The sequence below is a fragment of the Haliotis rubra genome, unplaced genomic scaffold (assembly GCF_003918875.1).
Source record: "Haliotis rubra isolate DU_JTF1 unplaced genomic scaffold, ASM391887v1 Scf164, whole genome shotgun sequence".
Taxonomy (NCBI): Eukaryota; Metazoa; Mollusca; class Gastropoda; order Lepetellida; family Haliotidae; genus Haliotis; species Haliotis rubra.
Genome location: NW_025765603.1, coordinates 430,165 through 449,878, shown reverse-complemented (window position 1 = coordinate 449,878; position 19,714 = coordinate 430,165). Strand labels below are relative to the sequence as shown.

General features: G+C 38.5%; 1 protein-coding gene across 2 annotated transcripts; it reads right to left on the bottom strand.

Annotated features, from left to right (window-relative positions):
- Nucleotides 1-2: 2 nt before the first annotated feature.
- LOC124271863 (leucine-rich repeat-containing protein 34-like) lies at nt 3-19,293 on the bottom strand. 2 transcript variants are annotated; one of them, XM_046707017.1, is made up of 11 exons: nt 19,203-19,293; nt 18,190-18,316; nt 16,695-16,709; nt 12,203-12,392; nt 11,199-11,282; nt 10,003-10,131; nt 8,251-8,382; nt 6,932-7,050; nt 4,251-4,406; nt 2,698-2,824; nt 3-1,615 (listed from the first exon to the last, which is right to left on the bottom strand). In XM_046707017.1, exons 2-11 carry the CDS (start codon nt 18,303-18,305, stop codon nt 1,403-1,405), a joined length of 1,281 nt encoding a protein of 426 aa, XP_046562973.1. In that variant the 5' UTR covers nt 18,306-18,316; nt 19,203-19,293; the 3' UTR covers nt 3-1,402. The 2 variants fall into 2 exon arrangements, with proteins under 2 accessions (XP_046562973.1, XP_046562974.1); XM_046707018.1 differs by lacking the exon at nt 16,695-16,709.
- Between the last annotated feature and the right edge of the window lie 421 nt (nt 19,294-19,714).

Genomic DNA, 19,714 nt, shown 5'->3' with positions numbered 1-19,714 from the left:
TCATATACAATATTTTCACAACAGATTTTATTTACAAAATATACATGTCATGGTTTTGTACACAGAAACAACTGATCTTCGGCACAGAATCATCACATTTACATGTTATTTACAATCAGAATAAACAATAGCTGTAGAGATAATGCATCATGTGGTCTCTCTAAAGCTCAGCTGAGTTACTTGTGTTTAGACAATGGAGTATCTGTAGGCATGACCAAACTTGATGTGAATCCTATTGTGTGAATCCTGCAAGGTATCTCGGCAACTGGTGTGATGCAGAAACGAATTACCACTTCTTGACAACATGTACAAATGTTCTGAAGCCATGTCTGTTTTATAGTTTTCATGTATCCGTTGTATTGGAGTTATATTCTGCTACATATTGTTACGACCTACTCGTCTTCAGTGTTGTGGACAGTTATAGTTATAGTAACATTAGTCTCGCAACTTAACATGTACGGTACAAATCACTGGTCAATGTAGAATGATACCGTGGTAAATCCCAGAGGCAGATCCAGGACCCTTGAAGGGAGGCGATGAGTGGAAGGGTACAGGCATATTTCCAGTTTTCAACCTCAGTGTGTGTTGGAGTGTGTTCAGATCAGACAAATGAAGCAAGGGGAAGATATGTTTTATCTTAGATCAACTGTATTGTATACTTACCAGACTTGTCCACCCAACTGTAACCACTTCCTAATCTACATATATACTGAACAACATTAAAAACGCTCCACCCATATAATATGAAATATTCCCGTCATACGGAAATGTACCCATGATATTGGAGCATCGTTGGTGCATTTTAGTGTGGTGCGTTTCTAATGTTGTTCAGTATAATATAACCACTACCTTGTAGATATGGCTCTTATCCATGCTCGGTACATCGCTTGCCCCTCAAAAATGTCCCTCCTAATTGTAATAAAGATGTTCATCCATATATCTTATCCTTACTTGGTACTCCAACTTCTAAATTCCTCTCAAAGATGTCAGACAAGCGAACAAAATTTTAGTACAAGTTAATTTGACTTTGTATACAACTGAAAAAAGGTTATCGACAATCCAGTTCTTTCATATTGCTATCATGTATTTATCAAGCTGACATGGTGGTCCTTAAATGGTTTTTGCAGTCCATAATTTTTTTTCAAAAGGTTTGAAAGTATTTTTTCTTCTATTGAATCTATAAAAATGTTGTGCAGCCATGCTTCCATTTACTGACAGAAAAGATGGTTGTCAACAAGGAAATGTTCCTGATCCTGGTAGAATATTTCTCTTCTCAAAGTGAAACACAACTTGAAAGTCTGGTTCTTGTATGTACGACTGCATCAATGAATCATTTCACATGTTTCACCTTCCTCACTGTTTGTGGTTAGCCATATTGTATCACAGTTCACATCCTGTTTCATCACACCTTGAATGTAATTTCTCTTGACCTTGGTACATGTACACCTAGTGGTTGCCATGACGGCACGTCGTCGCCGTAGCTTGGTGCATAGTAGTAGTGTCTGCGGATGTGATTATTCTGTTCGCATAAATTGGTGACACCGTCGACAACATAAGGCTTAACGTCTGTGTCTGCAAGATCCAGGCGTCCAGATTCAACAAGATTTGCAAATGCCTGCAAAATAAATTTGCATCCTGCTAAAATTATGTTGACTTAATTTTGTTCATTTGCTGCTTAATGCGGCATTGAGCAGTATTACAACTACAAGATGTTAGTTTCAAAATAATCAAGTCAGTATTTGATATTTGTAACAGTGATGTTAAGAAACGCAGTTGCCCATGTTACTGAGCCACAGTCAGAGAACTATTTACAGGTAAAATTTAGAAAAGCAAGAAGAATAAAAAGAAATGTCTGATTTTTCGACCCATATTTTCACATACAAATTTAAAATTCATGAAGTACAAAACCATCTGGCCTCTACATATCACATCTTGTTTCTTTTAGGGGCTGTGGGGTAGTCTAGTAGTTAAAGCATAGGCCTGTCACACTGAAGACCCGGGTTTGATTCCCAACATGGGTACAATGTGTGAAGCCCATTTCTGGTGTCCCCTGCCGTAATATTGATGGAATATTGTGAAAAGTGGTGTTAAACCATACTCACTCACTCACTTGTTTCTTGTAAACTTGGCAATAATGACACTATTGCACATAAACTTATTACATAGTGTTGTCTATAATGGTGATGGGTGGTGATGTCTGTTGTATTCAGCTTCTCTGATGATTGATTGTTTGCAGTTTCCAACACAAAATCAATACGGAAAAATCTGTGCTCATTCTCTTTTTTAGTAACGGAAGTTCCAATGAGCAGTACAGTGAGTGAGTGGGTGAGTTTAGATTTACGCCGCACACAGCAATATTCCAGCTATATGGAGGCGGTCTGTAAATAATCAAATCTAGACCAGACAATCCAGTGATCAACAGCATGAGCATCGATCTACGCAATTGGGATACAATGACATGTGTCAACCAAGTCAACCAAGCCAGCGAGCCTGACCACCCGATCCTGTTAGTCGCCTCTTACGACAAGCATGGGTTACTGAAGATCAATTCTAACCCGGATCTTCATGGGTTGAGCAGTACAAAGATCGCATTGTAGAACTTCTGATGTGGACTATGACTGTCACAGCTAAGCCTGCTACAGAATCAACCTAGATGCTGAATGATTTGCGACATGCTTGATGATGGACTATACTTACAATACAGGCAGGCTCCTCAAGCTTGTTCCCCCAGATGAACACTCTAGTCAGGGAGGTGTTGGTCTTCATACTGTCTGCAATCGCACACAGGCCCTTGCTGGCGATGTTATTACTCACTATCACTAGTCTGTAAGGGGAAACATTATCCATTAGACAAAAAATTTGAACTGTTCTCAGCAACATTCTAGCAACACCTTGACAGCCTGTAACAAATCTGTGATAGGCAACCTGTGATGGAAACAATGACCCTCGCCCTATGGCTGATGACATACAACCAACCTTGACACCAAGACATATGATCCAAACTAGGGGAAGTGTTGGGTTGACCTCTTGGTCAAGCAGTCACTTGTCATGTTGAAGACCCAAGTTCGAATCCCCACATGGGTAGAATGTGTGAAGACCAATTTTCTGGTGTCGCCTGCCGTGATATTGCTGGAAAATGCTAAAAGTGGCATAAAACTAAACTCACTGACTGCAAACTAGTAACACAAGGACATCCAATCCAAGATTCATCCAGATTATGCTTGGATTGTTTCATGAACCATATGATTTGTCCATTATGATAAATGTCTGCAGCTTTCAACAATAAATGCTTACTTTTGACCAAACAAATGATTGTTGTGATAATACTGACATGTCACATTCATGTTCTTTTCTTGTCACTATATACCTGAAATATTGCTGAGGTAATAGTAAGCTTAACTCACTCACTCACTGACATGTCACATTCATGTTCTTTCTTTGTCACTATATAGCTGAAATATTGCTGAGGTAATAGTAAGCTTAACTCACTCACTCACTGACATGTCACATTCATGTTTTCTTGTCACTATATAGCTGAAATGTTGCTGAGGTGACAGAAAGCTTAACTCACTCACTCACTGACATGTCACATTCATGTTTTCTTGTCACTATATAGCTGAAATGTTGCTGAGGTGACAGAAAGCTTAACTCACTCACTCACTGACATGTCACATTCATGTTTTCTTGTCACTATATAGCTGAAATGTTGCTGAGGTGACAGAAAGCTTAACTCACTCACTCACTCACTGACATGTCACATTCATGTTCTCTTCTTGTCACTATATAGCTGAAATATTGCTGAGGTGACAGAAAGCTTAACTCACTCACTCACTGACATGTCACATTTGTGTTCTCTTCTTGTCACTATATAGCTGAAATATTGCTGAGGTGACAGAAAGCTTAACTCACTCACTCACTGACATGACACATTCATGTTCTCTTCTTGTCACTATATAGCTGAAATGTTGCTGAAGTGACCGAAAGCTTAACTCACTCACTCACTGACATGGCACTGTCACAGTTAAGTAGAAGAAGTAGTCATAAAATCTCAATTCAGTGTCATTTCCAAAATAACACAAAAAACAGTGATTGAACCAAAACATATTCAAAAGAAAAGTAAGTTATTGAAGGTGTTTCTATCAATCACTCTGTAGATGGACCTGCCAACCCAAGGCTTCACAAATGTGATTGGATTTATAAATTTTAACCAAAGTGACTCTGAATTACTAAGCATCTAAGCAAACACATACGTCTCAAGGGTCATGTTGCAGGTTGCCAGGGCGTCGGCAAGGTGTATGGCACCATCATCTTCGAGTCTGTTAAAACCAAGATCAAGCGTCTTCAATGCTGTGTCTTTTTTCAAAACTTTGGCCAACTCTTTGGTGCCATCTCGAGTGATTCTATTGCTGAAACACAAACCAGCCAATCAACAACACATACAGATTGCAAGTCAGCCAATGACTGAGGGTCTGTGACCTGCCAAACTTAAGTACACTGTGTGGTCAAAGTCATCAGCTGTGCTTCACACGTTTGTTTACACCATGTTCCTCCATTGACCCAACAATACAGCGTCTCGGCAGAAAAGTCACTACTTTCAATCAACATACTAAATGCCTGGTTCCAACCAAAGTGCTTTGACCAATGAGTCCAGTATTTATCATGCTAGGTGTGATCTCTACTCCATGTATAGCTTCAGTGTCAGGCAATGGTAGGGTTCATACAAAGTTCCTGCAGAGTTAAATGTTCCTGCAGTTATACACTGATTGATTTCACTACCTGACTGTGGCACTACCTGACTGTCACACCAGATATTGGCTGTATGTTTCCCTGGTGAAGGAGGAACATCATGATGTGCACACATGTGAAGTGTTCATGGTTGGGGATTGTACAGCCTCCACTACCCTTCCATCAAGGCTACATTGTTCTCAGTATGAGAACCAAAATAAATAATTCACCTTTGAATTCTTACTGCAGATAAGGTATGATATTGTATTTTACAGATATGTTCCTAATTTATCAATGCAATGCTACTAGAGAAAAGTACAGAATGGTAATCCGACTGACAATGAAAGGGAGTGAGTGAGTTAAGTTTTGTGTTGCTCTCAACAGCACTTGGCTAATTGTTAGTGGAAATCCTGAAGATATGCTGACATTTTCCAGACTGTGAACCACATGATGACCAGCCATGAATCATTCATTAACAAGGCAAATCTGGGATTCAAACACACAATATGTGGATCCTGGCACTATGAAGGGGACATAATGAGCTGTTTGCTCTTACACTGCTGAGTCATCACATTCAGTACACTTCAGTGATGCATGTCTCAGAATGACTATTTTGGTGAAACCCACAAACACGGGTATAGTACTGATAAACCTGGAAACATAATGAGGGCCAGTATGGTTATTGAATCCTCCGAAAAGGATTTTAAGAACTGGTAAGTTACAAAACTCTTCATATTACATTGTGTTGCCTCAAACTACTGGGCCACCCTGTCCCGAGATATATCTCTTAGGAAAATCCGCTATGATCATAGCTCCTTGTTCTTACCAAAACTGACAATTTTTTGTTGTTGGGAAGCCTTTGGAATATTTCTGTGAAATCTTCAAATTTGTTTAAATCACTGACATGTTGACGTTACAGAGAAATATGTGAAAGTAATAAACGATTATTGCTGAGAATGCAAGGTGTGGTCCACATCATCGTCTCAACCTCCATCTAATTAAGGTGTGTTGACTAATTAGTCCATGATATTTTGATAGATTCTAGCCATCCACGTCACAGTTACCTCACACGGTAACGTCAGATCTCAAATGATGGCCATCAACACATGCCATGATTAATCTGAACGAGACATCTGACATAAGGACAATGAGATATATCACTCACAGAAGGAACGTCATGTTTCCTTTCCTGGAACATCCAGGATTATCCAGTGTAGAATACAGTTATTCCATAACAATAAGCATGCTGGGCCCCAGGGTTTCCTATCAATTTATTTTCTGTGAGTTTGTTTAAAATACTTTTCCCCAAGGGTTTGCACTACTGGTCAAATCCAACTAACCCATAGCTTATTTTGGACAAGTAGCTACATATTGAAAAAACACACCAAAAATACAATGGGTCTGCCCAAATATTTATATGCGTACAATTGTGTTCACCCAAACTTTTAAGAACGATGAGTAGATTCCCCTGTGGTCGAGGCGTTACTCTAGCACAGGCTGCATAATCATTAATTACCAGGGTAAGCACCATTACATACACAAGTAATTAATTAGGACACAGTCATATCTGTATTAAATGGTGCATAAAACATATAGAAAATGTGCAATACAAACTATATGTACAAGTTTAATATGGATTATTGTGAATGTGTGTTTAATGCTACAGCAAGCTGTATTCCATTTATGTGACAGTGGCCTGGAAATGATAAAGGTGAGTCGATATGACCAACATCACATGCTGTTATGGGTGACACATAACAAATCAAGTCATCAAGCATGCTCACCTGATCCAACTTAGCCACCTCCTATGCGAGTGAATGGGTGGGTGGGTGATTTGGGTGGGAGTGATTGGTTGATTGATTGATTGATTGATTGATTGATTGATTGAGCAGGTATGCGATTGAGCTGGGTTTAATGTTGCTAAACACAGTCTTCTATTTGTACCACGTGTTAGGTTGATGAGTGAGGAAAGCCCAACCTGATGCAGACTTAGACATGTAATACCATGAGCACAAGTATGATGCTGAGTAAACTAGAACCATAATCATCATTCGAACCTAGGCTTATAGGTTCCTGGAATTCTAGCGACACAACTCGGAATTGAGCCAGTCTTCAGAAAACTTGGCAACCCATGTCCCTGATAAGCAACAGAATGCCATGCACCACGTCTAACCCAGTGACTGTGATTATAAAGCAAGCTGCGTACCAGCTGAGGTTGAGATATGTCAGTGTATAGTTCTCCATGAGGCATTCTGCCAGACGAGTAGCTCCAAAGTCTCGCATGTCATACTTCTGCAGATGTAATTCTTCCAGACTCCGGTTTACCTGTGAAACAGAACAAGACTATCAGGGCAACTGCTGCATAGAAAATTAACTAGAATACTTATTCCACAGAGATCTTTCCAGAGATTAATGTCCTTATACAGTCAAATCCCGATGAGTCGAATCTCTGGGGACCAAGTAATAAATTCGACTTATCGATGTATTCGAGACATAGGTATGTCTATGAGGGTAGAAAAAAAGATGATCCAGTCCTAATTCCTCCGCCTAAGCATTTGTTTTATGCTAATGATTTATCAGTTCCAGTCTGATTAGCACAGACAGTGATTTCCGTAAAAACACTAATCTGCATTTTGAACTCACCCGTCAAAGGCGGAAAGGTGTGAGCCGCGCTGGTTGTTAATTGGATCAGTTTGCTACACCAATCAACTTCTCATTGACTGACTTCGGCTTATGTATACAAGATTGCTGTTGTTTGAATCTCATGGGACAAAATGTTCTTCTCGAGTCATCGTGTGTATTTATGAGTCGAATTCATGTAACCGGGATTCAAATGATGACAACTATAACAGGGAATGGTCGGGGCCGACAGGTACTTCGAGTTATGCATAATATTCAAGACACCGGCATTCGACTCATCGGAATTTGACTGTATTTGTAAATTTCAGACATTTAACATTTCATAGTGCCATATATAAAAACAATGCTTTATACATTCTTTGAGAAGCATTTTCAAAATTGTAAAGATGAAGAAAAACCAAGTTCTATAGATAGCCAACTTCTTTATTGCAATGAGCGCGATGTGTTTGGTGTAGGTACTAACACCGTTATCAAGCAAGTGCAGTACCTACACCGAATTTTACGTCACACTCATTGCAATAAAGAAGTTGACTTAATCCATAGAACTTGGTTTTCCTTCAAAGCTTTATACTGTTGACAATTGATATTTTACTTATGACCGAGGATTAAGAAACATGATACAGAGGGAGATGGTTTAAGGCTGATGTTTACTTTGTTGCCTTGAATGCAATGATGAACTACAATGTTGAAATATGTCTGAATTTAAGGAAATATGAACGTAAAACAATCCAAATGTTAATCTAAATAAAGATATTATAAATAAATCTGCATGCCAATAGCATTATATTTGGATTCCTGTTCTGTTATATCACTAATTGAGCCACACATAATGTTGTTATCTGTGGCAGTTAAGACTGCAGAAGGGGTGCTTGAAGTACATCTTACTTTAAGCATTTTGGAGAAGTGGACGGTTGTCTCCTCCTGATGGGTGAACAGGATGGGTCTGTTGACGTTGAGGGCCTTCAGGGTCTTGTTCTGGTTCAGCACTGTTGCCATGGCAATTACACTCTCAATGGTCTGAAAAATAGTGTACATTTCCCACAATTTAACAATGCTAAATAAAACTTTAATACATAAATCAAGACAAAACTGATTCAGGATAATCCTCGGCCGGGTGTTCAGTCACAAAGAAATACAACTGAATATTTCATGCACTGACAACCTACAATTCCAATTTTACTCACCCCAACCCCCCTACCCCCAACCAAAAAATAAATATCTTGACACAGAGCAACAGTTTTAAAAACTGGAAATGTTTCCATTGAAGTAATATTATTTGTTTCTTACTTTCTTCCTGATTTGTGCAAAGCACAGGCCTGACAAGACTACAAAGGAAACCTAACCTGATCAAAAATATTTCAAGAGGTTGACAAAATTACCATAAACTCTTTTTGCACGATACAATATTGTGTTCCAAATTCACAGTTTAACCTTTCAGTGTTTGAGGGGTGATTCAGCACCACACTACTTGATGGACTTCATCAAGGTCATCACTCCTGTGTCCAACCTGAGATCTAAAATCTTGTCAGCAGTCTCTGTGTTCCTGTGCGGAGGGGTAGCCCAGTGGTTAATTACTGTTAAAGTGTCTACTCATCACGCCGAAGGCCCGGGTTCGATTCCCCGCATGGTTACTATGTGTGAAGCCAACTTCTGGTGTCCCCTACCGTGATATTGCTGGAATATTGCTAAAAGCGGCGTAAAACCCAACTCACTCTGTGTTCCAAACATGAACATTCTCTAGTTTCTGGTCATTGCTGTTTTGCTTTCTCTTGGTGCTGACAAACCGACAAACATATCCAGGGTGAACCGGGATTCAAAACCAGGATTTCGAAGGTTTCTAACATGCTACCCTGGCAGGCAACACTGCATATGAACTTATCTCAGATGACAACTACAAAGTGTTTTTACTCTAGATGTCTCCCCCTTCCCCCAATTCAACGTAGAGAGAAAGTTCATGGTGTTTTATACATGTATATGGTTGATGCTTCTAAGCTTACTAATAATTAGTATAAACTATACAAAATTTGGTGAAGATGGGTGAAGTGGTTTTAGAGTTATGCTCCAAACACAAACCCTACCCTTCAAAAAGTCCATTTAGTCCAAATAAGTGTTGCCATGAAAACAGATAAAAATGAAATTGAAAAATAACCCCTCAAAGCACATGTACATGATATGGAGGGGCAGTATAGCAAATTTGGTGAAGATGGGTCAATTAGTTTCAGAATTTTGCTCCGGAAACGAACTTTAAGCCTTCAAAAAGACAAAGTGAAGATTGCATGTTCAAGTAGTCTTAGAGTTATGTTCCAGAAACAATGGGAACGTCAACGCCGTTGAACGCCAATGCTGATGGAAACTCAACCACCCTTCGGAGGGGGGAGAGGGGAGAAAAGACATAATGCCACCTGTGACCTCTGACCCCTAGCAAATGACCTATTGTGTAATCCCTACCATGTCAGTATCACCAACATCCAGGGCCACTAAGGTCGTGTTGACCTATTGGGTAATCCCTACCATGTCAGTATCACCAACATCCAGGGCCTCTAAGGTCGTGTTGACCTATTGTGTAATCCCTACCATGTCAGTATCACCAACATCCAGGGCCTCTAAGGTCGTGTTGACCTATTGTGTAATCCCTACCATGTCAGTATCACCAACATCCAGGGCCTCTAAGGTCGTGTTGACCTGCAGGGCTTGAGCAAAGCACATCCCGCCTTTGTTGCCAATTTTATTCCCAGTCATCCTCAATGACTGAAGCGTCTCATTTGTCTGGCAAAAGAAATATTTCATGTTTTAGATATTGCCTCGAACTATTCACATTAGCTACCGGTACACGACAAATCCTCATAGTGTATAAGTTGGGTTCAACACCATAGTCGGTTTGATTTCATTTGAGACCGATGAATAGCTCCAACACACAAAATCTAATAATTGCAACAAAACCATAAATTTTGTACAGTCACATGTAATTGACAGACTTGGCTGTTCTACCAGCAAGGGGTCCCCCCTCGTGAAGAATAGTGAAAAGTGACACAACAAAATATCGATCATTTGCTGAGCAACTTTTTATTCGGGTGTCCAAAATTATGAGACAAATCATCAGAGTTGGATGTTGATTTCATGTGACTGTGCAAAATTTATGGTTTTGTTGCAATTATTAGATTTTGTGTTAGTGAGCAATTCATCGGTCTCAAATGAAATCAAACGGACTGTACATGGAATGGTAATCCACTCAAATATTCAAACTGTCAACCAGCAGATCATATCTACACTAAGGTAGAGAACTCTGCACAGTGCTGTATCAATTGATAAAGACAACTAAAAACTAAATCCTGAAATAGATGCATTTGCTTAATGTCAGCAGTAAACAGGCAGAGATTAAAAATGCATACACACATAGTAGGGTATTCCTCCTTATCTTCATGTTAGAGAAAGGAAGATGTGAGTTATCTCCCCTGGTTACATGCTAATGTGTACTTAGTCAATGCTCGAATACTCATGTATGATGTACCTTTTTGACCCCTACAAATACATTGGATCTTGTATTTTTTCTTCTTTTTATTTCCTTTAAAATTCCATTGATTGGAAATGTCACCATTACTTTCTCCTTTTTTTAATGAAAACGTATAATGAACTAGTCTGTCATCACCAAAGACATACTTTTGCAGTTGATTAGTGGAAGGAACGTTATCCTCCTTCATTTCCATATTTATTTCATCTTACAATTTTGGGGTAAAATCACTGAAAGAAACGGTTTCATTTAAATTGTATTTTTGATCTTACAACCAGTCCATTACTGTCTGAGGAAACAAATGTGTAATAGAAGCGTCACGTACCTGCAGGGCTTTAGCTATGTTTTCTGCTCCATCGGGCCCGATATCATTGCCCATGAGGTTAAGGTCATGGAGACCTGCTGTCCCCTGTACAACAATATGAAACATTCAGAAACAGTGTCAAACAGTAAATCATAAACACAGTATTACATTTCTCAGTTTTAATATAATAATGTTATGTTCAAATTTTGAAAAGAACATAACAGAATGTAAAAGAAGTGTAATCTGTAATGTATAATGTATTCAGAGGTGATTGTGGAGTGTGGTGTTTACACAAATGTAAAGCACTGATGATATATTCACTGGTGATTGTGGAGCGCGGTGTTTACACAAATGTAAAGCACTGATGATATATTCACTGGTGATTGTGGAGCGTGGTGTTTACACAAATGTAAAGCACTGATGATATATTCACTGGTGATTGTGGAGCGTGGTGTTTACACAAATGTAAAGCACTGATGATATATTCACTGGTGATTGTGGAGCGTAAAGCACTGATGATATATTCACTGGTGATTGTGGAGCGTGGTGTTTACACAAATGTAAAGCACTGATGATATATTCACTGGTGATTGTGGAGCGTGGTGTTTACACAAATGTAAAGCACTGATGATATATTCACTGGTGATTGTGGAGTGTGGTGTTTACACAAATGTAAAGCACTGATGATATATTCACTGGTGATTGTGGGCGTGGTGTTTACACAAATGTAAAGCACTGATGATATATTCACTGGTATAAGCACTGATGATATATTCAGAGGTGATTGTGGAGTGTGGTGTTTACACAAATATAAAGCACTAATGATATATTCACTGGTGATTGTGGAGCGTGGTGTTTACACAAATGTAAAGCACTGATGATATATTCACTGGTGATTGTGGAGCATGGTGTTTACACAAATGTAAAGCACTGATGATATATTCACTGGTGATTGGGGCCCCTCAGTGTGGTGTGTACAAACCTGTGAATTACTGATGATGTACAAAAACAAGAACATTTCAAACCTCAATGAGTTTGGCCAGGTGTTCAGCTCCTTCATCAGTTATGTTGTTGTAGCGGAGGTCAAGGGAAACAACATATAGGTTGTTTTCCAGGGTCTTGTACAGAGCCAAACAGTCCTGGTCTGCTAGCCGGCGGTCGGTTAGAAGCGTGTTGTTGCCAGCCAGATACAGGTACATGTTTTCCTTGAAGTCACTAAATAAAAAAATGGCTCTTGTTTTAATTATGATTTATCTCGACCTGCACAAAGCGTCACATTTACCCTGCATCACATTTCATATTAAATTCATATTGATATTGTTCTGAGTGAAGTCATGGTTTCGTAGATGTAGATTGTATTCTTCTGATAACCAGACTGACAAATCAGTTTGTATTTATGAGCTGAACCTTTGTTTTTACGTATTGAATACAATGTAAAAAATATATTTGTTAAACTAGAGTGATAGGAACAAGAAAGCTGGATTGGAACCAAAATGGTACTTGGCTGAAAACAATCACCTGATGTGAGAGATACTCAGTGCTTTAATACTGCCATTGATGCCGGTATCAAATACATAAAAAAGAAATAAAACAAAACGAAAAGAGACATCTAGAAAGCCCAATTTTTGAACAAAACAATTTTTCTCATTTTGACTGCAAAGAAAACCTTGACTTCACAAATGCTTATTATACAAAGAAGACGAGTTGAGCCAAATAAACAGGAAGCTGCCTATCCTTCACAACAGTCGTCAAGCATTCTCAGTAATAGGAAAATTACACACGTTACTGACGAGAGTACTCGATTTTCTAATATTTTCTCCTTGTCTATGACATGGTAGAATTTCTGGTAATGAACATGTTAGCATTAGTCAGTCAGGAAATATTTGATTGATTTTCTCATTTCAGAAGAATTTTTATATGACCGGTATTAAAAAATAATTGATTTGTAATATTTGTATATTTCTACACACAATATGATTTGAGTGACGTCACCACTGCTGACGACATAACAATACAATGGCGTGTGCGATATTTGTATGTTATAATACGCAGCAAATGGTCCTGCAATTTCCGGGAATCAAATACCATTCGATCATGTTTTTCAAGCAATCAGATTAAGAACACGGTGACTTTTGGTTTACAAAGGATCAACTCTATCGATGGTTCCTGGTCAGTTGGGACAACAGTAGGGTGGATGTTGTTTAGGTCATAATCAGGTTTGCTTCAAACAAGTAAATATATATACAAGAACCACATAGTGGTAGTTGTTATTGTGATTGTCACGCTGGTGACCCAGAGCATCCATTCTAATTCTCTCTAGTCTAAGAGTCTATTGTGACTTCCATCTTCATCTCAGTTGACCAAGGCCTTTATAGTCGGGTCACCTGACATGGATTAAAGTCATAAATAGGAGTACTGTGAGTAATTATTGTAATAAATGGAATACCAATAGTTACACAGCTCATTCCGGTTGGATGACAGTAAATGTACAATACAATTGAGATGAGGGTTGGTTATTAAATGGGATTAGCATCTTGTATTGGTAGTTAAGTGATTCAAGCAATATACATGGAATGGATTCATGGTAAATAGCCTTCACAATTAGGTGTTCATCTGCACAACGTTTGTCCTGGCTGATGTTGCTATGACAACTAAAATGGTAATTTTGAGCAGAGCTTTATGGGTTACTCGGTTCAGGCAAACAAAATATGAAGAAGGAAGCACCTGGTCTCAGTATTGCATGTATTAACTGTCATCTATTAAATATAACTACAGCATACTTCTTTCACAAATAATCAAATAGACATATTATACAAGGTAAATGTTATAACTTGATCGAAGATGCAGTTCTTGCTTACCTGCGTAGCTGCACATCTTTCCCAATATACATGTATTATGTAAATAGGCCTTACTCATAAGCCTATTCATCCCTCACATCAATATGTGTGCTTATTGATTCTGAACATTATAAGCATAAAGTAAGCCAAATATCTCTCTGTTATATGTCTTATTTTCAAAACAGTTGATTAGGGAAAGACAGAGGGTGGGGAATGTGTGTGGGGTGGGGTGGGGGTGGGGAAAGTGGTGGTTAGGAGACAGGAAGCAACAAGGGTGTGTGAAATGACTAAGCGCCAGGAGGGACTGTGTAGCGGTTGGAAGAGTCAGTGTGGAAGAGTCATTCTAGTGTGCCCCCCGTTAGAACAATGCATAAAAGAAAATACATTATCGAACCATTTTACATTACGTCACAATGTGCGGCGTCACGATGCATGTCAGTTGTCATCGCCTCGTACGGCCTCCTACAGTAAACTACTCCGTTGCATCCCGTTTCTTGGTTTGCAGTTGCTTCACGCAGCTAACATCACTGGTGGAAACATTACGTTTATGTTTTACGACGATTAAAATGTGTCAATGCGACTCACAAGTTTTCAGCGACACGATAAAGTTTGCAATGTTTACATTCCCACAATGCAATCGTGGAATGTCGCTTGACTACTCAGCTTCATCTGGATGTACTGATCCAAACTTATGTTGGTAGTAGAAATGCGACGTTCATATTGCCCAATATGATTAATGTTAATGACAGATGTAATTAAAATAATTCAGAGAAGATATTTAATCCAAACGTAAACCGTCATCAAACTGTTATCATTTCTTTTTTTCTGGTAACGTTCGTCTTAACGTAGGGGGGCAGACACATCAATAGAACAGCGCGCCAGTTAGCCCTGTGCGAGGATTCTTAATTTAGGTCACCGACACCGTCGTTTGTTTTCTGCCTTAAATTAATCGTAATTATCCTTAGAAAGTATTAAATTTGGCATCTTAGAAAAGAACTACATGAGTTCGCTCTACCACCATGTATAGTGTAATAAAGCACACTTTCGTCCTGAACTATTATAACGTTAAAGCACTCGGACGCAAGCATCCTCGTACTTTAACTATAATAGTTCAGGGCGAAAGTGTGTTTTATTACACTATACATGGTGGTAGAGGGAACTGTATTTCTTAATTATATAGGGCAAGAAATGATAAAATGATAGATTTTTCCAAATACAATTTTTTTTAAATTTGTACATAATTTAGGGACCTGTCATTCATAAAGGATCATTGGTTTATAAGTAGAATTTAATTAAAACAAATCAAATGCACAAAGATATTTTCAGTACTGACTGACTGACTGAGTTTTGGTTTTACGCCGCTTTTAGCAATATTCCAGCAACATCACGGCGGGGGACACCAGAAATGGGCTTCACACATTTTACCCATGTGGGGATTCGAACCCGGGTCCTCGGTATTTTCAGTACATAAACACAAGGTTAATAGTGTATGAATAATCATAACAACTCCTGAGACTAAATTTGTTTGAGTTCCGCGAGCTTAGTCAACAACCATAATAACAACCTGTGCTAGACCTTGAGGATGAAAACAGAAAAGGTAGCTGGTGTTTCCTGTCAACATGCATATATCATTATCATATAAGTTGATGAGGGATGGGGGGAAATGTGACTCAGTTGTCAAAAGAACCGCAATTCGCGTTGCAGAGTTGAAATATTGTTCAAAGCTGTATTCAATCAAATTTATTCATTCACTCATACAAATGTAGCTCCATCAATACAGGCACTGTCAGTACTGACTGTGTAGCCAATACACTGTCGTGTTGAAGGTGTTTATCACTTGGGTACAAAAGGAAACAGAATGACCCTCAGTGTATCCTGGCATAACTAAGGCTTGAAACTCTGCAGTCTTTTTCCACATTTCACCAAACATGTGACGAATAGCAAAAGCCCTACCTATAACAAGATTGTTAGATAAGAAAAGGTCTAATCAATATATTTTCATGGCAAACAGAAAGCCCATCTCAAGTATCATGAGAATACTGACTAAAATACCAACAGCTGAATATGTTCAATAATTCACCAATGGACCACTTGTGAAAATTATTTTGTCAGGTCATTAGATGATGTGATTAAATAAATTCAATAATCATATAATTATTAATTAATTTCCCTGAATGATGAAAAAATGAAAAATAGAGATATACTAATTAAATTACCTAATGATGTGTCTGTTCGGAAAATTTAAAAACAGTGCTCAAAATTAAGGGGTCCCATGGCCTGAGTTTCAGGTTTGACCTATATTATCTGGAACCAGTAACTCCTTCATCTGTTTACATAAGGACAATGGCAAGGTAACCTTGACTATCATGGGTAATTGTGAACACTGCAAATAAATTTACCTAAGTATGATAAAAGAAAACAGAATAAGATATAATTGTGCTTTATATGATTTTAGTTTTGTTAAACATTAACAATGCAAATAATGATGATGAGTATATGTACACAGTGCACTTAAAACAACAGCATATCAAACATATATATCAGGGCAATACAAACAGCATGCAACATGGATGTTTAATCTGCAAACAATTATAAACATTTGTAAAATGTGAAGCTGGTCCACCATGCAGTGTTAATCCAGGCCCAACACAATCAGACACAACCCAACACAAGTACTCACCCACGGTTAGCCCAGCTATAGAAAGTATTCACAAATATGCAGATACATGTAATACTTGATGATGAATAGATTATAAATAATTCAGTCACATGTGTACAGACAAACATAAACTGAAACAAGAAATATTTTGTTTCAAGCAAATTAGCAGAAATAGGACTGGAGTAATTCTAACAAGGTTTTGTGCGACAATTTACTGCCAACATTCCAAATGTTTCTATTCTTTTATGCAGATGTGTACTATAGGCTTGGTCCAATTATCAGTCTTAGCAAGTTGGATCCATGTACTTCCAAACAGTGTGCGAAATAGCCACTGGGCCGCTAGCCCATGACTAGTAAAAATCCAGTCGGGCTAGTAAATCTCCACTGACTGACTGACTGACTGAGTTTAGTTTTACGCCGCTTTTAGCAATATTCCAGCAACATCACGGCGGGGGACACCAGAAATGGGCAGTAAATCTCCACAGTCACTGGCCTGCCTGGCTAGTGAATTTTCATGGGGTCATTTTGTAAATATATCACTCCTTCTGACTTGTTAAGTTATAATACACTTTTAAATCATGCAAGATTATGGCCTGAGGAAAATGTTCATCATATTAGCAGCTTACCTTTTTGTCATCTTTTGCTTAGTTTCTACATTAAAATTTCGGGCTAGTGAATTATTTTGTGGGCTGGTAACTTTCAGGCATAGCTAAACTGACTGTCTAGCAAAATCTGGAAACTATTTTGCACACTGCTTCCAAAGCTAGTTTTTGTCTGATAACTAACATTTTAGGATGCCTGTCAACTTAGCAGTTACTGGCTATGTTCATTGTACAATTTGCTTGTTTGTTGTCCAAACTTCCGGTATTCCAGCTGTATGATTGTGGCCTGAAAGCAGTCTAGTCTGGACCAGGGATAGGTCGAGCCACAGGTCTGTTAGTCTGAGACCAGTGAAATTATGGAGGGGCTAGTTGTCTTCTCTGAAAATCTACGTTATTAATGACTAGTTTGAAAAGACCTGTGGATTAGCTGGATGTGACTAGTAATGTCTAACCCTAAGATAGACAGTGTCTCAGTTTGATATCAAAGACAATGTCATGGGTTGCTATCATAGACACTGTCTCAGTTTGCTATCACAGACAGTGTCTTAATTGGTTGCTATTATAGGTATTGTCTTGGTTTGCAGGTGATGGACCCACCTTTAAAAGCTATTTCACAAAAATATTTAGATTCTAGACAGTGTAGAGATTCTTGTTAGATCTGGTTCCTAGAATATATTCTTATCATAAGAGGAATTGCTGGGATTGACAACTGGCCCCGACAAGGTAGCTAAAACGTACTAGTTCAGTTATGGGATTTGTGATTTGTTTATGACTTAAATTAAATTATTCAGTTTCTGCTTTTCTATAGAGTCAAATTTTTAACATTATCATCAGTTGTCAAATCTGTTAGATATCCATGTTCAGTCATATAAATATTTCAATTGAAACATCTGCTCCATCTCCTCAAAACTTACATGACGGTCTCCTCCTTTTCTTTTTCAAACATTTTGATGATGTAGGGATGAGGCTTGATGTCCATCTCACTGCATGCGGAGTCATACCTAAAGGATGTTGTGTGGATGTCTGACATTGTCACTGCAGCTGAAACAAAGGAGTGAGTGAATAATACAAAGTTGACTGGGCCCTGTTCCTCAAAGCAATCGTAGCACTCTGACAGTCGTAAGTCTATGTTAAAATATGGGAGTTACGATCATCTTAACGCTACGATCGCTTTGTGGAACCGGACCCTTTTGTTTTATATGACACTGATCAAAACAAAATAAAATATGCTTTTATTTCTGATGACATGTCCTTCCCCCAATCAAATACAATATGGTTGAGATTTTAACCTATAACACCTGTTCATTAAAATATTTTCTGGTATCTCCAAACCTAATATCAGTATTCTGAAATCAACATTTATAATATTTTCACAGGCAGTTATAGATTATGTAAAACGATTTATCCAGTTACAAGATTCAGTTGATTTGGTGAACAGTAGGAAATAGTCTGATACAGGTTTCGACTTTCTCTGGCATCAAGTGAGTTTGAAAAAGTAATCCCATTTTGCCATGAAACTGATACCAACTACCCTACGAATCAAGAAATAATGTGCAGCAATATCATAAACATCAGACAATATTCTTTGCTACCGCTTTGTGATTGTATACTCTGCTGGCTACTTTACTATGAATCACTCTCGAGTATTCAGGCAATAACTAACAAAATCGAGGCATCGTGACACTGACAGCTACACATACATCCGTATTTAAAATTAGTTCATAACTCCAAATGTCTGGCGACAGCTTTGGTGAAAATTATTAACAGGTAAACTGAAATTATCTAATTTCTCAGTTTGCATTCGGGAAAATCGTCTGCTAATTCTAAACATACTTTCCCGAAAAGAAACAAAGCGGAAAATCTTATTGTTTCCATGTACCAAATAACTTGCACATAATCACAGGCAAGATAGACAAATATAACTTACGAATTGTGTTTCAATGACTCTCTAAAATGAGCAAAACGCATAAAATGCTCTGCCAACCCTTCCTCGTTGCTACAACAGTTTTCAAAATCTCGTCTACTCTCGCAGGTTCGCGGAAAGGGCCGGCCACTCTTGAAGCAAACTGACATACCACTAACAATTGTACTGGGTCGGGTTGGGTTAGGGTTTAATTTAACTAAGGGACCGTTCATAATTTATGACTGGGTGTTTGTGTGAGGGGTGGGGGTGGGCAGGGTGATGATGATTTTTAAGGAGGGGACACCCATTTGGTTCTGGTGAGGTAGGCGGGGTCATCAATTATGTACACATGTTTAGGGGTGGGTCGGGTGTGTCATTCACATTGTACATGCTTCTCCATAAATATCATCATCACCCCCACCCCACCCCCACCCCCGGCCATAAATTATGAACGGTCCCTAAAATCGAAAAGTTGAGACACACCGCTTTGCACCAACATATCAAGAAAAGATTCGAACGTCTTTATTCTTTAAAAA